We start from the raw sequence: 22,208 nt of genomic DNA, 5'->3' as shown, positions 1-22,208 counted from the left end.
GGTTTTCCTGAAACCACCTGGAAAGGCTGAGCCAGCTCAGCTTGCCGAATGTGTCCCAACACCTCCAGAACATACTCCCGGAGTTAGCAATAAACAACGTACCTGGAGACTGCTTTACTACACCCAGGTGAGAAAAACGCCCTCCAGCAATCGTCTGAACTGGTCCTACCTGGCGCTGCGATGGCTTTCAATTTGGAACGCCTGGGCTTAGTTTAAATAAAAATACTCAGGTACAACCTGGCCCCTCTCCAGAGCCCTGTATGGGAAGGGTTATGTCAGCCAGGATCTCTTACACAGGCCCAGCTCCTCCCCTCGCTCTGCTGAATAACAAAAGGGGATAAAAAAAACCTTTCAACCCCCTGGGCTTGAAGCAGGGGGCTTTTTGAAGAGGCAGAGCTCAGCGTAATCTTTTTTCCACCTTTGCAAAGAGGGCGGTGACTCCTCTTACCTACTCACAAGCCCAGCTCTGAAGAGAAGCAGCCATCTTCCCCAGGGAAGACTGAATTTCTACCGACAGCAGCAGAGGTGGGGTCCTGCCCTGGCCCCCCCACTGCCATGCTGCCTGGGCAGCTGTGGGAAGGGGTTGTGCTGGCAAAACAGCCACATCACTCCTTGCTGGGGCACCTTCGGGTGCTGCACTCCATGGCTGCAAAGGAAGAATCCACGGCATAGGCAAAGCGATTGCCCGGGTGGGTGGCAAGAAAGGAAAGGAAAGACTGGGTGATGCCTGATGAGGAGGAGGAGGCTGCAAACCTGTGTGGAGAGCCCCTGGTCTGGGAGAAGGGACCAAAATGGCTGGGCACTGTCCTTTCCTGCCTTGCAGCCGTGATGCCGAGCACAGCCAGCTGCAGGTCACGCCTGCTTTGCAGAGATGTGTGGGATGGAAGAGGCTCATGTCCTGCTTGTATGGCAGAGGGGACCTTGGCTCCCTGATCCTGAAGGTTCCAGCAGCATTTCTGCCTCGCCTTTCACCTAGTTTCTTCCTCTGAAGTGTGGCTGAGGCCTTTGTGCTCATTGTCACCTCATTTGCCCTACTGTACTCCAAGGAGACAATCACAGATACACAGAGCTTGTCAAGCTATAAATTTAAAAAACAGAGATAAATATTTTTCCTGCTTGATAAAGGAAATAAATCCATTCAGTTTTGATGCCCTTTCTACTTAGAAGACCCATCTCGCACTCAGTGATACAGTTGACCTGGCACATTGTATTCAGGTGTCACGCCACCTCAGCTCAAAGACAGGCTGCAACTTCTCACCTTGAGCTCATCTGCTCCTTCTCCAGTCCATCCCTGTTTGGGTACTGCAGGCAGCATCACCTTATTCTGGGTGTCTAAGGATAACCTTTGGGCAGAGCTTTCACTGCTACCTGCAGTGAAAAGGTTCTGAGGGTGGCTAGGTCCCAACTCTGTCCTTCCTGTCCCTGTGTCCCAAGGGTGCTGAGCTGCAGCCTGTGCCTCTCCATCCCCAGATCTCCCAGACACAGAGTTCTGTGCTCCCTGGGACCTGCTAATCTGTGTGCCTTGGTACCTATCCAGCATTTCCCACTATTCCTGTCTGTTCTGGCTATCACTAATAAGTAAAACATGCCCATGGGCATTCTCTTTTGAGGCAGCTGATGGATGCAGGATTGCCCGCATGCTCCCTACTTATGGCAGTTTTGGAGAAGAGCTTGTTTCTGGCTCACATGTAAGAGTAGAGTTATATCAAGTGCCCCACATTTTTAAGCAGAGTTGCTTATGGACAGTACAAACTGCTGCAGAGAAACTATTTTTTTAATGTGGCTTATCAGAATAGAGAAGAGGTGAGGTGACTGCAGAGCTGAAGTGTCTTTCCAGGGCAAGATGCCGGGAGCAAACATGTTCCTCAGCCTGGCAAAAGCACAATGGGAGCTGAAGACTGACTGGTAAACAGAGCATGGGAACTGGGAACATGGTTTTGAACAGGAGGAAAAATTACTCTCAGGAGGCAGCCAGTCCTGCCTCTGAAGAGACAGGCAGGCATAGTCCTGCTTTTTGGGAGATACAGGACAGCCCCACAGAAGCTGCTGGACTGGAAAGACAAGGAAGGGAGCCCAGGGCTGCCCATCCCACCTACAGCCTTCTCCTTGGTGCCTGTACTCACCCCTTCCCACAAGGCTTGGCCCAGGTTTCTCCTAGGTTTGGGTGTGCATGAGGAATGAGCCATCTCTCTCAAGGGCTGGAAAAGCCACAAGCCAAAAGGAGATTCACAATTGAGAGACAATCTGGGGTCCCTCTATGCCTGTAGCCAAGCTGTAGGTGCAGTCATAAACCTGTATGGGGTCTCCAGAAGGACTGACTGCAATGGGAGAGACAGCCCACCTGTCAGTGAGCTTTCCTGCAGAGCCTGGGACTCGGCAGGTCTGCCCTTTCTGCCCACCAGCCTCGAATGCTGCCTTCCCAAGGCTGCAGCTGCTGGATCTCCTCTGTTCCTGTGCCTCAACACCCTCCTTCCAGCCCCACTGCATACATTACCTTGGGACAGCAGAAGACAACCCCAGTGTCCCAAGTGAATTCTATCACTCACTACCTCCCAGCCCTTCTGGATTTCCTGGGGCAGCCCTGTTCTCTTCCCCTTCCCTGCCTGCCACAGAAGGTGTCAGAGGCATCAAGGGGCAGGAGCTGTCAGAGGCACAAGCGGAGCTGTTGCTACGCAACCCCGGCGGTGCAGCAATTAATGCTGGGGAAAACGTGCTGCGCTCTGAAGCTATTTGCATAGCTGCGTGCTGCAATACATTTGTTTGCATTGTGCCTCCACTGTTTAGTGGAGTTTAAAGTCAACCCTCCCCCAGCTCTTGGTGGAGGGGACCTGGGGCTTCCAACAAAGGCCACGCGGTTGGGGATGAAGGGGCTGGGGGAAGGCAGAGGTTTGTCAGTCCGTAACACCTACAGGCTGCACAGATGAGGATTTACAGCATGGAGAGGAAGGGCCAAGTTATCTGTGTTTCTCCCTGCACAGCCTGAGGAGCTTTTCCCAGCTCCTGCAGTGCCCCCAGCCCACTGGTGAGATTGCCATATCTCTTCCTTCCTGTTGTACGAGGGTGATGCTGTGCTTGCTCTGCTTGTGAATGCCATAAAAAAAGTTTTAGGGGCAGCCCAGCCCCTAAATATACTATATATAGAATATACTTCTATAGTGTATTTGGGTAGTAAGCAAATGGAGAAGAAAGAATGGGAGAAAGAAATCAGCTGGTTCATACCAACCTACCTGGGAAGCCAGTCTCCGAAAACCTGTCAATTGCCAACTGCAATCTTCTGCCTTTCCCACCCCAAGTTTTTCACTATAAAACTTGAAGCCTGTACTCTTTTTAGGTTTCCTTTTTAGCCCTTGAACATTGGTTTGATTGATTATAAGTTTACAGGTATGTTTTGTACCTCAGAGGCACAAGAAGCAGCAGCAGAACAAAAGTTCAAGGCTAAGTGTTTCTGTTCCTTTCAGACCACTCTAAGCACCAGGATTATAGTTCTGTAAAAGAAACAAAACATAGCTATAAACTTATAAAATCCAGTTCAGTACTTTTACAGGGATGACCTTTCCCTTCCCTCTCCTGCTTCCAGACAGCTGACTTTGTGCCAGTTGGCAGAGAGGTGCCCTGCACCACCCAAAATCAGAGGTACCACTTGAGTACCTACCAAGCTGAGGAGTGTCTTGGAAACCTGACTAAAAGCAGGTCAAAACCCAAAAGATTTGAGAAATGTGGATGACTAAGAAGAAAGACTAACTGGTGAGCAATGCCCTCCATCAGCTGAACTCAAAACACTGACCATGCCCACTGGAGCCCAAGGTCTGAGGCAGCGTCTCACCGCTCTTGGGTGGCACCTCCAGCCCTGCTGGTTTCAACCACTTAATTTATTTTTCAGGGTGGGTGGAAATGCCTTTTTGAGGGGTTGCAAAGAAAGAACAGCCTCTTAAAGGGGACCTGCTCACTGCTGGCAGTCAGGTGAGCTGACCCCAGCCCCAGGGCGCAGTGAATCCTGCATGCTAAGTGTGTGCTTGGAAGGGGCTGTGCTGTGGCGTCCCAAGGACAGGCTTGCTTTGCCTGTGCTGGAGGGCTGCATGCAGAGATCTTACCCAGCAGAAGGGGGAAATGGGTTCTCTGCCAGTCCCAGTTCAGACTTTTGGAATGGCCATGCAAAAGCAAACATGCTGGGAAAGGCGTGGGGCCATCTAACTGTGCTCAAACCCATCTCCACTCACAGCTGCAGCACAGACCTCATGCCTTGAGAGGTGCAGGATGTGCTTCCTTCTGCTGGCACAAGGGATGTCCCCTTAAAGGGGACGAGCAAATCAGCCATGGGCACCAATAGTGTAAGCCACTGAAGCAAGATTTTCTGGAGCTCATCTTTCAAAGCCCCAGTTAAAAGGCTGACACTGGATGCACCAGTTTAAATGCCTGTATTTCAATCCTCAGAAATATGCCTGGCACCTCACACTCCCCACACAGATGAATGAGTCCCTTCACACCTCTGTGGGTGCTACAGTAATTCTCTCTCACTGCACTGAAAAAAATAGAAAAGCAGCATGCAAAGAGCTGTGGCTCCACATAACAGCTAGGAAGGAGAAAAAGCATTCTCCTTCTCTAAATTAAAAGCTGAAGTTGTGCAAAGCACAGCCAAAATTACTATGGAAATATTGCTGCCAGGTTCTCAAGGCCCCTGAATTTACACTGTCCTTGGTGACGCACATGGGGATGGACTGAGCTTGTATTTCAACTGAAAAGTAGGAAGAAACAAGTTATAGGTGGTTTTTGTTTGGCTGGGCTTTTTGTCAGCTGCATGTATTCATCAACGTATCCAGGTTGTACAATCAGCCTACTGACTGGACAAATAACAGACATCCATTACAGATTCAGACTTTTAACCCTTCAGAGTAGTGTCTTTTATTTTATTTATTTTTTAAACTAGTTAAACATTAAAAATCACTTCTCCCCACCTGTAACCAAATACAAATCAAACAAACCAAAGTTGGTTTTATATTAAAAAAACCCAATAGCATCCTCAAATAAGTTTTGCTTTTTTATATTCTTCTCATAACTTTCTTGACTCCCACCTTCCCCAAAACCCAATTGTATTCTATAGTAGTTTATCATCACTGTGATACTTTTAATATAATATTTAATGACTAATTAAATTTTTTACCACTGAGCTATTGTTTTAAAACCAAGGGAAATTTATCATGTTAGAAATACTATTCTACATACTAACTTTCGATTTTACAATTTTTCCAGAATTGTCCTTGCTAATTTTTCTAATTACCAAGATCATTTGGGATCTTCCCTTTAAGGAAAAAAAAAAAAATTACCATGACTGTTCCTTTCTGAGGTAGTACCCAGAATCTTTGCTGAGCTAGGTGCTCCAAAAGGATAGATAGCACCAGAAGACCAGAATAGATAGAAAAACAGACAGCACCAGAAGACAGATAACAAAAGCATGCAGGGCAAAAAAAAAAAAAAAAAAAAGTTCTTACAATGATTTTCACGGCTTTGCACGTTTTAAAAAAAGCAGCACCCAGTTAAGAGAAGGGAGAATGAACCACAGGGACTGTGGAGTAGGGAGGGATGCCCTGAGTATCTTTAACCATCCCAGGAAGATAAACTGGCTCTGGACCTGAGGTGACACAGGTGTATGGCCTCTCCCCTGCTCTGCGTCCATCGCTGTCAGTTCCTGTCTGTCCTGCAGCACACTGGGGACAAAGCTCTCTCTTCCCAAACTTCAGACATGCACACACAGGTCTGCTGGAGTCACTGCAACTGCAGAGGTTCAACAACTAGCAAACTCCCACTGAAGGGGCACTCATCTGCAGTAAATGAGGGCTTGTGACAAGGATCATTGTGCTGTGAGAAATTCCACCTTTCCTTCCAAAGCTGAACGTACACTGAAAGGTGGAAGAAATCTCAAATGCATTGGACACCCTCCCCTAAGACCTTCCTGGACCCAGCTCCAACAGACACATTGCCATGCTCAGCTACAGCCTACTTCAAGGATTTCAAATTCTGCAATTATCCAGATTGTGTTTTTTTCCCAAAGTGGAGATGAAAAACCAAATGCAGGAGCTTGGTAGAGCACTCGTTAGAGCAAACCACACTCAGCACAGCCCGGCTGCCAAAGCTTGGGAGGGGCCAGTGGAGACATCTGGAGAGGAGAGGGTATCCTGGGTGTAATTAACAGATGTTGGGGGATATGACCCCATTTCAGATAACCTGGAGATTCAGATAATTGGGCCTCAGATAATCAAGGCCACATTGTTAATAGAAAGAGTATCACAATTCCTAACGGCAGCGCTCCCCACGTGCCAACGCCACCCCTCCTTGCACGGGAATGCCTGGTGAAATAGGAATTAGCTATTTGATACATGTCCATACTCTCTGTCAGCTGCTGGGCTGAGCAGCAAAGCCTGTTTCTGATGCACCACTTTGGCTGGCTGCTTGGGAAATAGGTTAAGGCAGAGATGTGGATTGCAGCCCTGGATGCCTGGGGACAAGGCTGTCTCAGAGCTGACGGGCTAGGTAAGCTCTATTTTGAAAGTGGGTTAATTTAGCTGCCATTCAACTACCATTAAATGATGTAGGTTAATTTTATAGTCAGATAACTATTAAGAAACCAAAACATAAGGCAGGAAATGTCTCTGTGCATACCAGTGAGGAGAGATTTCCTCTGCGCTAATGCATACCCCTCCCCTTCAGCTCAAACCTCTCATCCTTCCATTTCTGCACATTCCTCACATCATCTTTTTTTTTTTTAACCCTTGTCATTACACACTCTTGTCCTTCCTCCCTCTCTTAAGAGAGTCTATTCTTCCTCTCAAAAATTCACCTTGATATCCTGGCCCACAATTATTTTTCTCCCTTGTTTATATTGTCACACATCGCAGTGCTAGAGGAAGACTAACAAATCCAAACCACATCTGACCCTGGCAGACGTCCACTAAGAAAGGCTCTATCTTCCCCCACACAGCCAGTATTTGTGCAGCATCAAGTGGTAAATTGAGGTAGGGAGCTACACCTTGCTTAGTATGTAACATTCCATCACTACTAATACACCCAGTTTACTTCAGGGGTATTTACTATATTTAAAGCCTCCTCAACTGGCATTTTACCCTTTGTAAATGGATGCTGCAGTTGAAATGTACTTTATCTCTGTGCGATTTTCCTTTCCACAGCATAATGATCGGTATTGTTTGTTTCTTATACTGGTGACAAAACCCATCAATTGCTGGTTTGTCAAAAAAGGAAAAATAAAATGAAAAAAATCATCAACAACAGCTTATGCCAGCAAAGGAACAGATCCTTTGGAAAAAGCAGAGGTGACTCATCACTCCTCACGCGCAGCAAGGAAGAAGCAAGCATCACAGCCCTGCAGATCCCCCCTGAGATGCCTCCACAGATTGCCTCCCTCTGACTTCTGTGCTTTCCTGGTCCCTCCATCAGGAAAATGAGTCCCTAACTTTCACAGAGAAAGCCAAAGTGATGATGACCCCTCAGCACATGCTGCCCATCAAACTAATCGCAGATCTCCTCTACTGCAGACATTTTTTATCATATTAACAGTAAGTGCACTATGCAAGCCCTGAGAGCTCACAGAAATGAACTCACACTTAACCACGCAGCTGTAATGACACAACAATGCTAATGGGATGTTGGCATTTGCACTGTGCTTTTTATGACCAGAGGAATACAGAACAGGACTGTACCCAGAAATCACAGCTAAACCACCTCTGAAAAATCCTCCTCACAGCAACTCAGATGTTCAGATAGTGACACCAGAGCCCAAACAATGCACATCATAAGAATTCTGACCCACAGAAGGCTGACTGCCAAATTCCCTGTTGTCCAGCTGAGGCCTTGCTACTCTGATAAATCTTGCAATGGAAGTCTTTTTTTTTTGTTCATGAGACATAAAAGAACAGATGAAAAAGCCAAAACCCAACCCCCATCAATCTGCTCCTTGCCAGCACTAAGGCACTACCTTTGTCATTTTGTTTTTAAGCTTTATAATTATTATTCTATTACAATATTGCATTATATAACTATTATTCCAAATTCAATGATATAATTGAGTGCAGAGCATATTTCTTTTAAATCCTGAGTTACGTTATTTTTCCTTTTATCAATTAGAAATCCAGTCTACACTCAAGCAAAAGTAAAGACACCAACATAAGGACAGGTATGTGCAAGGTGGCTAGAACTGAAGAGCAGATGAGTGGTCACCTTTACCAAACACACTTGTGTCTGTTAGAGAAAAGCCAATACAGGGCCTGAAACAGGAGCAAAAATCTACCTGCTTTTGAGCATGAGCAGCAAAGCTCACATTAGCTAGATAGACATTTAGTGAGCAGTAAGGTCAGGCAGCTGCCACCACGGCCCGACCACAACTTAATTAGTAACAACCACACTTCAGGTACCAAGTAAGCTTGTTTAGCTTTTGCACCTTGAGCTGATGTTTGATGGGTAGAAACAAGAAAAAAACTTGTAGTTCTGTACAAACAGAGTGAGTGTATTTTCCATGATAGCCTCTTATGCAAAACCAGAATCCTACTAGGTCTTTTTTCACTGTCTCCTTTCAAAATCAAAGATTTTGTTCTAAACCCTTGGTAACACCTCATATACAGCTAGTTGCTTTAAAGGCCTGAAAGGAATCTGAGGAAGACACCATGTGTGACCACAGTGCACCTGAAAACACAAAAAAACTATAACACCACCTTCACCTGAAAGGGGAACGTGGTGGAAACTAGTGCATCCTCCAAACAACCACCTCAGGCTTAGATTACAGCAAGGGACCCAGCACAAATATTGGCTGTGTGTATGAAAAACGCCTTCACATGTGCAGGGAAGCTGTTTGGCTGCTCCTAGTGTCAGGTGTTCCCTGAAGTCCCAGAGTAACTCAACAATGAGTGTTAGGGCCTTCCTCTAAAGCTCAAGGAGAAGAAAGGCTCGACTTTAAGAAAGGAAACCATAAAAGCTCTTTTCAAAGTTAGGAATGTCATTCCAAATGAGTTAAGCAAGCCCCATACTTTAATAGCTAGGCAGGAGGGATCTGGGACATGAGACAATGGAATCTTGGTGCACACCAGCAAAAAAAGAATTCCAAACCTGAGCAGGTGTAACCTATTTAGCACTGTAATTTTTACAGGCGGTTTGCTGATAATCCTGTACAGACAAACCACTCCTCCTGTCAGCACACGGCTTGCTGATCTGCACCTGGAGCAGGAGCCCAGCAAAGGCAGGCAAGCAAGCTGTGACCAAGCCAGCCTTGGAAACCACAGCCAGGGAGACAAGGCAGGAGCCGCACAGCAACAGACGCACTGCAGGCTCGGGTACAGGCAACAGCTGAAGCCTCTGCCCCATCCCTCGTGGTGTTAATGTGAGGGCTGGGTGGGTTACAGTCCAGGACTCCGGTCAGCTCCTTAGGGGGATGCAGCTGTATTTTCATACAGGCAACTTTTGTATGTTCAGACAGCAGTGATTGTAGTTCTGTGCTCTGAAGTATACCTTAAGCACTTCTAATTTTAGTTGAGCTTTTAAACAACTCCTGGAAATCTGAGCTGTAGCCATCTCATACGAAAATCTGCCTTTTAGTTAAGTGTGCTGGGAACAGACTCCTGCAGAGCTGCGAGACACCTGCAGAGGAGGAGGCAGCAAGAGAAGATTTTTAGAAGTTCTATTTCAAATGTGATCTGTAATTTTGAAACATTCAAAGTGAAAAACAAGATGCAATTGTTTTGTGTTCCCTCTTCATGATACCAAAAGGGAGCTTTTAAAGATTGTGTTGTCTGCGGTTTTCAAGTAGGTGGGTAAGAAAGAACTTAATTAATTCATAATTCATAGGTGTGAAGTCATTCACATTTCTTTTGATTTTCCTACTAGACAGTTGAGAACACCTTGGATTTCAAGTTACAGAGTCTGCATCAAATGTACCAGATCAGAGGAAACAGCACTCTCACAAACTGGGATCCTTCCAGCATCGTAACATCTACTAAAGTGTCTTAAAAATAATTACATTAAAAAGATCAACTTTCTCTTTAATGTCTTTTCCATCTTCATTGTATCAAAATCCATAATCCTAGATTTACCCTAACACTTCAACCTCAGTTTTTTGAAATTGCTTTTCATCTGTAGCTCTGTTCCTCTGTGTATGAATCATATTCCTAAACAGGTCCAAGACTTCCAGTTAAAACCTCCATTCAGCCAGTACCCTTGTTTGGGCATCTGCCAGAGCAGAGTTGGCAGATTAAGAAAATAGTGATTTGCTGAAGTATCTTTCTGAAACAGGATTTAAATCCTCCCCATCCCCCAGACCCACTTTTGTCATGCCTCTAGGAAATTGGAGCTCAGCATGCTCAGGCAGGAAAGCCGCTGGTGATCTGTCTCACTGCAGACACCAGAGCAAGCTCTGCACTGGTGCTGTTTGAGGAGCCACACCACAAGGGCTCGGCTTTGGTTACATGGGAAGGTGAAACTCATGCTTAGAAATTCCCTTAATTAAACCAGCTTCATTCACAAAAATTAAGCTTATTTCCAGCTCAGATCCTTCATGCTGAGCTCAGGGAGTTGCCTCCTTACAGGTTTAGTTTAAATGCCAAATCTTTCAGGTGCACTTGAAGCTGAAGCTTCCTGCTGTTCCCCTCCCAGCAGCTCTTACTTCCACAGAGGAACAATGAGCTGAGTCTCTCATTCCACACCTGAGGGAGGATCTGCATTGTAGCAAGTGACCCAGGTGTATGTGGGGGTACAGTCCACAGGTATTCCACAAAGGAACTGTTACTTCAGAAGGTGATCAGATATGCTCCTGCAGGTACAAAAGAGGCAGCTGCCTCTTCCAGTAACAGACTGAGCAGCTCAAAACCCACCCTGAGTCCAAACAAGCTGAAGAAAATTAGCAGGTGACTTTTAAAGCTGTGTAACAGGGCTAATTATGTTTCTTTTCTACTTTTATAAGAGACAACAGCATGGAAGCTTCTTTCTGGGTCTGGGTGCAACATCTTGTGAAATCTTGTCATGATACAGGAAACAGCTTTTAAAAGAAGAAATCAAGACTGCGCTCATTTAAGTTTGAACAATTTCATCTTAGCAGTGCGAGACCATCAGCAAGTTCTTCAGGAAAAGCAGAAAAACGTGGTATTTCTGATAATCGCAGGACTAAAAGTGTCAATTAAAAATGTTCTGGGACAAGCCTGCACAGTGTAATGCATCCTAAAGAATGGCAGATGGGAATATGGTTCATCACTTTCAAAGGCTATTTTCATAGATTTGACAGATGTATTCAGACAAAGAGAAAAAAAATATGATAAATGATAGTTTACTGCACGAGGCTTTCAAGCTATTTACACATAAAAACTCACTATTCCTGAATAAGTGTAAGATGTAGTCTCTAGTTAAACCAAGTTTTTTACTTCAGAGAAATTTGCCTGGTAAAGCTAAACCAATGACAGCACCCAATTACCATTTTGCTTTTTGTTTTAATATCGGCATTAGTATACAAGAAATACCATAATTAGTACGTAATGTAACAGTTATTTAATGATTTTAAAAAACAAAAAAGGCACTGAAAAATTCAGACCCTAATTTACCTACTTTTCAATAGCACATGCTAGGAAAGGCAATTTCTCAGGAGGAAAGAAACCTGGGCTAGATACTGTGCAGCATTATGAATTTTCCTAAAGATAGGAAATCCCTATGCATCACTCTCAAAATCATCCTAGAACTGAACACAAAGGTTAGCAGAAATGCCTAAACTCACGTGGGTTCCATTATACACCACTTAGTGTAACCTACTTTTTAGTATTCAGCATTTCGGTATCAATAATGCATAACGTCAAAAGTCGTTCAACCCAAAGTACAGGCACGAGAAAGCAAACGTGGATCTTGGAGAAGGGCCGGCTGCAGTGTGGTGTCACTGCTGGATTTGCCTCGTGCCCCCATGCAGAGGGACAGCAAGATGGAGTTGCTGGAGCTTTCCCTGTGCTAATGGGGAGCTGGGGAAGAAGAGCAGAGAAAATAAAAGCTGCAGAGAAAACAAAAGCAACACCAGTGCCTTGGTGGGCAGCCAAGCAAGGTGCCTGTGCCTGGTGACGTGTGCTCCAGTACAAAGCTCTGCTGCCCAAACCGGTGCTCTGCCCGCTGCCACCCCACAGCCCAAAACCGACCCCCACGCGGCTCTGGCCACGTTTTCACCACTGCTGTGCCTAGCTTGGCTCATTACTGAGTGCTCAGTGAACATCACTACACCACCTTTTATTTTCCCTCCTGAGAGGTTGGTTGTTCTTCGCTGGATAAATTATTTACCATTAAGGAAATTAAGGTGGCCAATAGGGAAGCACAAATTAAGAGTACGGGAGTTCATGAGACCGGGCTGCTATGAGACAGCGTTTCAGCTTTCACATGAATTCCCTACCCAGCTGCTAAAGCAGCTTTACCATCAATCCTATTTAGGGCAAGAACCCAACAGAGTATGGAGATTCCAAAGCTCAGTCCTTCAGCCAGAAATTGCTTTACCTTCTATTTTCACTTCCTCCCCTGCTTCTCCCCCCTTGTGATAGTTTCCATCTCATATCCTTGGGCTACTAGTAACAAGCATTTAGAAAGCACATTAGGAACAACAGAATTGGAACCCCTTGAAGTTTTTCACAACAAAATTTATTAGAAGAATAGTGGTTTTGAAAAGTCTAGCATCCAGTGAAAACTACCATACACAACGTTACAGCTGGGAATGTGTTTCCAAAATGACATGGTCAAATAATACAATGGAGCCATTAAATCTTACACATGCACAACAAGAGAATTAGCGCTTTGACATACAATGCAAAAAATAAATGGACCACATGAAATAAAAATTTAAAAGTACTTATCACATACATTAAGACACAGCTTATTTAGTCCAGTCAAAAAATCAGAACTGCATTAAAAAAATTAATGTAGTGCAATCAAACCAAAAACCTTAATTTGTGATCATAAGTGCTCTACTACATAAAACATTGATCATAGCAAGGAACAAAAAATTCAAATCACACAGTACAAAAAAAATCTGTAAATAAATATAAACTACAGTACAAGAGAAATATTAAATTATACAATTCCGTCAAACTGTAAACAGTATATTGAAATGAGGTCCATAAGAGTAAAGGGGGGGGTTCCTGTTTTTTTTTCCCATGACACTTGAACTTCTAGAGGTCAGAGAGAAATGCCATTTTCCATACTCTTCAAAGACTATGGGTTACATAAATAGAAAGAGAAGACTTTTTAGATGTAAAGTGTCAAATAATAAAGCAGAGGTGTTGCTGACTTGCAACTGCCAACAGATCACCATGAAGGCAGAACAGCAGATTTTAGTTTCAGGCCTGGCCTCCAGGTGAGCACAGCACAGAAGCCTGGCACTGCAGGTGTTCGGTGAAAAGTGCTCAGCCTTGGAAAGGAGGCACCTTGTGAGCTCTGGTCCTACCCAGGAGCTGGAAATAATTATGGACAACCTGGACCTCTGCTGATTATCTGACAGGTTTACACGCTTGTCATACAAACACCAACTTTGGCAGAACAATTACTAATAAACTCAAAGCACTCCCGGCCCATTGGTTTCCATCACAGTGGCCAGTGCACAGAATTCTCTAAGGACATTGCATAACTAGAGTGTAGAGGTCAGACAGCCAAGGACCCGTGCTTGAGGTTAGAAGTAGTTATGGTGAGAGAGAAGCAAGAGCCACGTTAAGAAGCTGCCTCTGCTGTTCACAGAAGCAGCTGGGAATGTATTTCATTTTTAGCTGCGCTGGCTAGTAGTGGCATTTTAAAATATATAAGTTTAAGATAACATATATACTATATATGTATATAATATAATACATATTATATAATATACATAGGAATTTCTTACAATACATACCAGGAACCCCCACGCGATCTGCTCAGTAGTAATAACTGAATATACAGAATGCCACTATAAGTGTCTGAGGCACTGTGTGCTGGAGAGTAAATATGCAGCTTTAAAATCCGTTTGGCTGAGTTATACCTGGATACCTGAACTGAGTTTTAAGTTGACATTCATCAAGGATGTGCTATCAGCACGTCAAAAGAAAAGCAAAACAAAATACAAGTCACTGCTAGGTTTAAGAAGAGAGTACAAGTACCTGAATTGAGTGAGGATAGTGTGTAAACTGTCCCTGAGGGTTTTTAAACAGTGTGTGTACAAGTTGGATTCCTAAGAACATTAGTTTAAACTTACACTGCGGACTGATAAAATACCAATGTCTGACAATTTAACAAGTGGAGGTTAAAAAGAGTTATGAGCAAACACTCAAAACATTTTATACATTTTAAAGCAGCAGTAAGCTGCTGTAAGCATACATCCCATCAGTACAAGCAACACGTGGGACTCAGATAAAGGTTTCTATTTGCAAAAAGCCCATCATATATCGATAAGTAAAGAATATTCACCTGCTAAATTAGAATGCACCTAGTTACAGACTAGCAATTCAAGATTAAGTTTTTAATCAAATACTTTGCTATACTTTGCTATTACATACTAAAATTCCTTAAGCTCACTAATGCTGGTATTCTAATCTATTTTTTTTAAATGTTCCCCCTTCATTTAAGAAATATACCATTCCACAACTTAAACATTAAGATCCATTTTCAGTCCTCAGATGTAAAAAGCATGTCAATGAGTTTATATTAAAAATTTACACGGTAAAAAGGCTTGAATTTCAGCCAGAGATTCTAAATACTACTCATTCCCTGAAGGCATAAGGGAGAAAGAATCCCTACCCATTTTTCTTGTGATATAGTTTTCAAACTGAACATTAAACAATGGTCCAAAATGTTTTTTTCAGTTTGGGAAACTTCCCTTCCCTACCCATCATCCCAGATTCCCAATGTTAAGCCCTGAAATGGCCTACTGAAATGATCAGTTAAAAATACCAGGCATGTATATATACATCCCCTGCCTGAACTCCAGAATATTTTGTTGTACTAGTCTTTAAAAGACAGATTAATATCCCAAGAAACCTTGTGATCTGACCTGACAAGCTGTTCATGATCCTAGATTGTATATTTGAAGTATTTCATAACCTGAAGACCAGATTTAATTAAGACTCTGGCATTGTAACAGAGAAAGTGCTGCAGTTATTTATCCCTTTTCTGGTACTTTAGAATAGGTCAGACAAGTGCTTTTTATAGTTTACATGTTTTCACGCAGGCATAAAAAGTATTATCTGCAAAACTATTTGAGAAATGTAGCACCAAGTAATTGATAAACTGTTTAAGTAGCTCTAGTAGTATCCTCATTATTTCTGAGTAGGAAAAAAATATTAAGATAAACTGTGCTAGGTGATGATGAGAGAAATTGTTTTTGACGTTAACTTTTCCTGCTCCAGTCAAAATGAAGCCTGTGTCCTAATCCCTGCTCTGTAAGGTAGTTATCATCTTGAGTCCTCCTAAATTATACTTACCAATTCAGTAGAGACAAGCACAGGGGCACCGGCGGGGATGTTGCTGTTTTTAAGAAGGTAAATTAAATGCCCTGGACAGTCTAAAAAAAAAATCCTCCTTTCTAGTACATCACCCAGGAAAATTGATTTTGCAACTGGGTAGAGAGATTTTTGTAAGGATTAAATAAAGCTCTCTTAATATGAAGGTTTTTTTATGACAATACCTGAATATAGGCATAATTCAGTAGAACATGAGGTCCAAAACTACTGTTGTAATACTGGTTTAGAGACTTGGCCCCAATCAAAGAAAGAACAGGAGAGAGAGAGAGAGAGATGGACACTGGAATGCTCTAAGTACTTAACAGCTTTTTCTGGTGTACGTGAAGTGGATCTACAGATGATTTTGAGTTTGTAATATCTCTCTGCCTAGTGGTCATCGCAGTGCACTGTGTTTATACACTGGATAATCTGAAATGAGTTACTATAGTGGCTACTTTATCTGCTACATTCATCAGAACTGCATACAACTAGCAGTGCAGATTTTCAGGTTTCTCAAGGTTCCAATTACTGAATTTTCAATACAATTCAAGATCAAGTAGAAACCTTTATAGTACCAAAACAAGTCTCAAAATTATTTTCTTACAGCTTTCTAAAACAATATTAGCCAACATTATGTACTGATGCCAAGAAAAAGCAACATTGACCTAGACTGAAATTACATTTAGTTTCTGAAACATTTGTGGGGAATACCTAGAGGTTTCTGATCCTCATGAAAATGAGGGAAACAACCCTTCCCATCCTACTTCTAACATTTGGCAGAGAATTTAAGCTATTTAAAATATTGTGATAAATCTTTCAGTAAGGTTAGTAATTTCGCCTTCGTAAGATTTTGGACTGCAGTAAGAGTATGCATTCTTATACTGAAGAGTTCAAATTTTATCTTCACTGAAGAAAGAGGTCTTTACATTACAGATGCAGCCATACTATTTTTGAGAAAAAAAGGGAACAGTAGAGTGCTCCCTTCACTCCTTGGACACTGTGTTCTTCTCCTAAGACTCAAGGACATCTTAAGAGCATTACTTGAAAGTAAACTGGAAAGAAACACATGGCAATTCCAGTTTTGCCTGTATAACAATTGTTGCAGATGATACAAAAAGCAATTCAATCAGAACTAAAAAGTTGTTTCACAAAGCTTACTCAACCCTAAAGCCGCTAAATCACTTTGCCAGCTCCCATGAATTTCCAGGGAAAGGCAATGTACTCTTGAGTACTCATGAAAGAAATATTTAGATGCAAATGTTGGCCTGCCACAAGACAAAGCACAGACTATTCCCTGTCTGCTCTTACCCAGTCTAAACACAAATGCAGTTACATCCTGTGTTTAGGAATATCCTCCAGTGGTGGAAAGTTCTGCAAAAAAGGTTGTGCAGGAGTTGCAAGAGAACACCGAAGCTGAACATGTTCCCTTACTGAAGGCATTATCCTATGTGTGCCCCTGCATTGTTAAAAATATTTTTTTCTCCAACTGCCAAAAAAGTTCAGAGTTTGAATTCAGGTCTAGCAGTAGGGTTGGTAATGCAAACATCAAGTTATGAGTTCTGCAACAAAAAAGAAAGTAAAGGCATACCTGTATTGCTTATGCAGCAACTTCTCCTGTGCAACAGGGAAAAAATGAGAAATTCTAAAGGAAACTGTCTCGAACCTTTAGAAAAAAATTCAGGGAATGACTGGAAAATAAATAATCTTTAGACAGAAATAAAAATGAGTCCAGAAACGTGTCCCTACAATATCTAACTGGAAACGTTCAACTCTATAGCTGTACTCAAGCATTACAGCCACAATAATGCCTACAACACTGTGGAATGAGGATCCAGCTGGCTGAAAGTGAGGTAATAGTTTGTAATAGGTCAGAGTTCTAAAAAAGCACTTTTACATCTTACAAATCCAAATGAAAAAAAAAAAAAAAAAAAAAAAAAGGACACATTTCATACATGTTGGGCTTTCCCACCAGAACTGTACGATAATTAACTCCACACCAGGACCCCTACCACACTAAGCCTTACTCATCTTCAATTATATGCTGCAGCAAAGATTTACCAAGCGACACCTAAACTTCAGTACAATATGAAACTTCGATTCTTAAAACTTTATACACACAAAATATAAAATTACTTTTCTAGGATGGGGTAGGGGAGGGGGATTCTCCTTCATGGTACTTGGACTGAAAAACTAGTTTTCAGAGACTGCCACAAATATAATTCACAGTTTCTTGCTGTCAGGCTTTTTCAGCTACATCAACGTAGTACACAACAATACTGTTAAGTCCAATAACTACATTGGATGGACATTCTCGGGAATAAGAGAAAACTAGTGACAAAAAATACCCGAAAGGTCTCCTCCTAACAACGTCTCGATTTGTACAGGGTTGCAGTTTGTCTATGTTACACGTTAATGCGATCTCACAAGAGCAGCAGGAGAAGGCTTTAAAATCTTTCTCCTGTCCAAGTGATCCAAGTAACATAAGCATCCACTTACCAGAAATAAGATGAGAAACAAGGCTTTTGTTACAAAGACCGCAGTGAACCACACCTTCCCACACCAAAATATGGTCAACCAGGGATTTTGGCCATGCAAACTGCTGGTCAGCAGAAAATTAAGCATGCTAATGGACAAACATTAATTCCAATCATATATTTAAAATGATCCCAAATACTACTAGTTAGCTACACTGAAAGCGCCTGCAAAATATATGTAGTGAAAAATGAAACAAAATATTAGTGATCACTGCAGCACTTAGAGTGATACTAGTCTTAAGTGATGAATCACCTCAGAAAAAATATGTTAGATGGGATTTCGAAACAAAAAAGTAACATTAAAAGGTGCACCTGAATATTACAGACTAAATTTACAAAACCTACAATAAGGTAAAATATATATCTTTTGAATATTCAGCAGCTTTTTTTTAAATTTGTTTTTATTTTTTGAGAGGCTCATGAAATTTTAAAAAGGGACCACTAACTAATCTCAACCATGCTTCACAAAACAATAATGGCTATTTCATATTGCAGTTACCAATGTAATGCAATTAGTGCTTAAAAAATAATCTACACTTTTTCTTTTTTTTCCTTTTTAAACAGAGACCTTTGGAGGAAATATGGTTGTTCAAAAGCTTCTCGAAAAAGAAAGATTACCTGAATATTAAGTTATCACAGATCAAGTGTTGTGTTTAAAAGCTTTGCAGTTATGAGTATTACAATCTTCAGGTCTCAGGACATTTAAACTGAGAAAGTTACGTGTTTGGTTTGTTGTTGTTTTTTTTTTTTTTTTAATCCACTTCCTAACCAAAGCAAATAAAGAGTACTCAACTTCTCACTATCTATTTACAATTCTTAGCCTACAGTCTGAAATGACAAGACAAATTCTCCTTTAAAACTGCAGCATTAAAGGGTAGGCACACCATTCTTCTGCTGCACGATTGTCACCCACTTAAACATACACATACAAAATATTTAGGTTAGTAAAATGAGCACTCCACGTACACTACAGTGACAAGTTTTATAAAACTCAACTCATGTTTCTTAAATAAGGACAACTGCAAAAGGTTAAACCTCTCTCAAGAGTAAAACTGTGTTACTTTTTTTTTTTTAACTTGCAACAAACTTTCTACCATAACCTCCAACAGCAGATGAAACCACACCTTAAACTGCGCCTTTATTGCAATCACCAGCTAAACTGGAACGTATTGCAGAGTTTATATACTGCTACTGAGCTTAAACTGCTTTAAATGCCAAGATGACAACTAGAAAGCTACAAGGAACCAGGATTTTGAGGACTGAAATATATTAAGTAAACAAAAATAAAATATACTTGGGGCCAAATGCCCAGTCCATTTCAAGAATGAGCAGTGCATATTTAAAACAACAGCAATGGTGTGCCTAACCTTTGAAAATATGAAGTTGCTGGGGAGGGGGAGAGGCTAATAGAATCAATTGTTCCAGAAGTCATTCAGCATCCCTAGGGCTACCTAGGCCACCCTCCCATGAACTTTGAGAGACCACTTTCACTGACATCACTTAATGATCTCACACAAAAACTCCAATGCTTCTTTTGGTTGTGCAAATGGGGAAAAAAAATGGTAATTCTATCTATCTTTTGCACAGATTAAGACCAAATTGCTTCTACCTGAAGAACCAGCAATTATGATTTGGTCATGTTGTGGTAAGTCCAGTAAGTTCCACTCAGTTACTGACCACTCCCGCAGAAAGTATCAAAGATAAAAGTTCAGTACAAAACTTATCCTGGATCTCCATATAAGCATAAAGATACCACCATACTGAAAAAAACCCCAGATTTGTGGTTTAAGGAGTGCTTTTTTTATGGTGTTTAAATGCTTATTCTAGCATGTGCTAAACCACTATCAAAATAGATTAAATAAAAACAACAACAAAAAAGCAGGACTTAATTCCTGCTACTGGCAACTGTAATATTTAAAAAGGAAACACCCATTCATTGAGTGTTCGACCCTGACAGTATTACAGATAGATATGATGCAGAGCCTGAATTAGATCAGGCTACCAGTGTTTTACTTCTTCCCTGAACATTAACAAGCTCCTTCACTAATGTGGATATTTGGGCAGACTACTGAGGTTGTAACGTTTGAGATCACCATTTTATGGGCTATTTTTTTTTCCTTTTTTTTTTTTTTTCTTTTTTTTTTTTCCCCAGTATCACAGTAGTTTGTTACACAAATCCCCCATCCCTGGATTAGAGTCATTTAAACTAGTTGTTGGGACCACATACATTAGTAAACTCAGAACCAAGTCTGTAAAAAGTGTAAAGGTCACAAAGAACCATAGTTCTGGTATAATGAGGCATACCCTAATATATCATTTAGTGTACCCTGACTGCTCCTGACTGTGAGAAGCTTGTCTTCCGTGAGATAAGGCTACATCCTCAAGCAGGTGAGTCTAAATATCACCCTTCAAAAACACCAAATAAAATTACAGCGAAGGTAGTGTTATAAATAATTAACTGACATTTTCTGAAGGTAGTGTATGTAAGTTTTCCCTCCCCTCCCCTCCGGGTGAGCACTAAGCAGACAGCAAATGGTAAGTACAGTTAATTTAGAAAGAAAACAGTGGAGAGCCTAATTAGACCCAATTGATTATCTATCTAGTCGACAAATCTGAGTTCTAGAGAGGTACCATTCCTAAATAATTTGATTTAGCTCAAACCTTTCAATCAACTGGATCAACAAAAAATAAGAAGGGAAAAAAGATTTCTGAAACATTTTTGAAGAATGACAGTCTGATTTTCATTTGAAAATTGCCTGGTTTTAGGAGAGTGTCAGTTTAACAAAGTGGACTTCTTTCTATAAAGGCAGATATGAAAAATCCAACATCAGAAGTTCAGGCAGGCTCTATAGGCAAGACGTCCACTTCTACAGATCTGCATTCTTTGTGAGGTAACTCAATTCTCTATTACAGAGAAACATGCAAAAGGCAAAAGAAAAAAAAAAAGGAACAAAGAAAGAAAGAGGGCAGTGGGCAGGTGAAGGAGGGAAACTGTGCCATACTAGGCCAGAAAAATTTACAAATGTGACATTCAGAGCACATCTTTCACCTGTGTTCACATAAGTCTATGCTAAACTGCAAAGGAAAGAGCATTGCAGTAAACAGGAGACTCAGGTGCGCTCAGTGATGGTTGAACTATGCAGTAGTGCTCACCCAGTTTGCAAAGTAATTGGCACTCTACAACATCCCTATTCATCCTTCAATTCATTCGCACTTTGTGCTGCTTCTCCCTGGGGATCTAATTCAATCTTTACTGAAACATCCTGCCCCTCCGACCTCATTAATTTCATTTTTTTCTTTGGAGGGTTTTTCAAAGTGCCCAGCCTCTCTTTAACTTTGTACTCCAGTGTACTGTGGGGGATCCCATAAATACTCTGAGCTTTGGAAACACTCATTTTCCCGCTCATAACCACAGAGATTGCTTCCTCCAGTATCTCGCTGTTGTACTGTCTGTATCTCCCTCTTTTCTTCCTAGGTTGCTTGGAGCCAGGATCTCCCTCTTGATCTGAGGTGGGATATGGCTGTCCAGAGGTAGACTGCTCAGCATCTGAGCCCCAGGAATCTGGTCCAGCATCCAGCAAACTTCTCCTATTTTGTTTTGGAAGGATAGCCCTTAACTTTTTGCTAAGCGCGCTCTCCGTTTGTGAACCCATTACCAAAGAGCTATAGCTGAACTGGTCACCAGTGCGGGACTCCCATGAAAGGTCCATGCCTCGAACTTGTGGTATCTTTAAATCCACAGGAGATGAATGGCTCACGTCCTTTTTCCCATCCTGTTTAGTTTGAAGTGCCATTTTTTGAAAGGCAGAGTTTTCTGTAAGAAAAGGAAGGTCACTGATGTTGCTGAGTGCACCATTTCCCCTGAATTTCATGCGGCTGAAATTGAATTCGTAGTGTGGTTTTGCCCAAGAAGCCTCCCTGGATAATATTAAGTGCTGTCCATGATTCTGTAGTCCAGATGGCCCATGGCTGGCAGCCGTAGAAAACTGGTTTCTGCTCAGCAGTTCTTCACTAATCTGGAGTGATCGAGCCAGCGGTACTTTAAGAGATGTGGAGTGGCCATAACCTTCCCTGGTTCCATCCTGCAAGCTTCTTGGAGGTACCCCATCACCACTCTGTAGTCCCTCCGGATGGTGCTGGCTGGGTCTCCCAGGTCGCCTAATTGGATGGAAGGAAACTGATGTGAGCAGGACTTGCACAGGTA

General features: G+C 42.1%; 1 protein-coding gene across 5 annotated transcripts in view; it reads right to left on the bottom strand.

The window, feature by feature from the left end:
* Positions 1 to 22,208, bottom strand: part of LCOR (ligand dependent nuclear receptor corepressor) — a 90,666-nt gene that overhangs the window by 12,636 nt on the left and 55,822 nt on the right. Inside the window, exon 7 of one of the 5 annotated variants that reach the window (XM_041460994.1) lies at positions 12,634 to 22,162. The exons of the other annotated variants lie outside the window; for them this stretch is intronic. Within the exon in view, the coding sequence (XP_041316928.1) occupies positions 21,193 to 22,162 (970 nt within the window). The 3' untranslated portion in view covers positions 12,634 to 21,192. Of the gene's footprint in view, positions 1 to 12,633; positions 22,163 to 22,208 lie in introns of those variants that run through there. 5 annotated transcript variants of the gene reach the window in all.

This window comes from Pyrgilauda ruficollis, unplaced genomic scaffold (assembly GCF_017590135.1).
Source record: "Pyrgilauda ruficollis isolate IOZ18807 unplaced genomic scaffold, ASM1759013v1 scaffold15, whole genome shotgun sequence".
Taxonomy (NCBI): Eukaryota; Metazoa; Chordata; class Aves; order Passeriformes; family Passeridae; genus Pyrgilauda; species Pyrgilauda ruficollis.
This window is presented reverse-complemented; position numbering and strand designations above follow the sequence as displayed.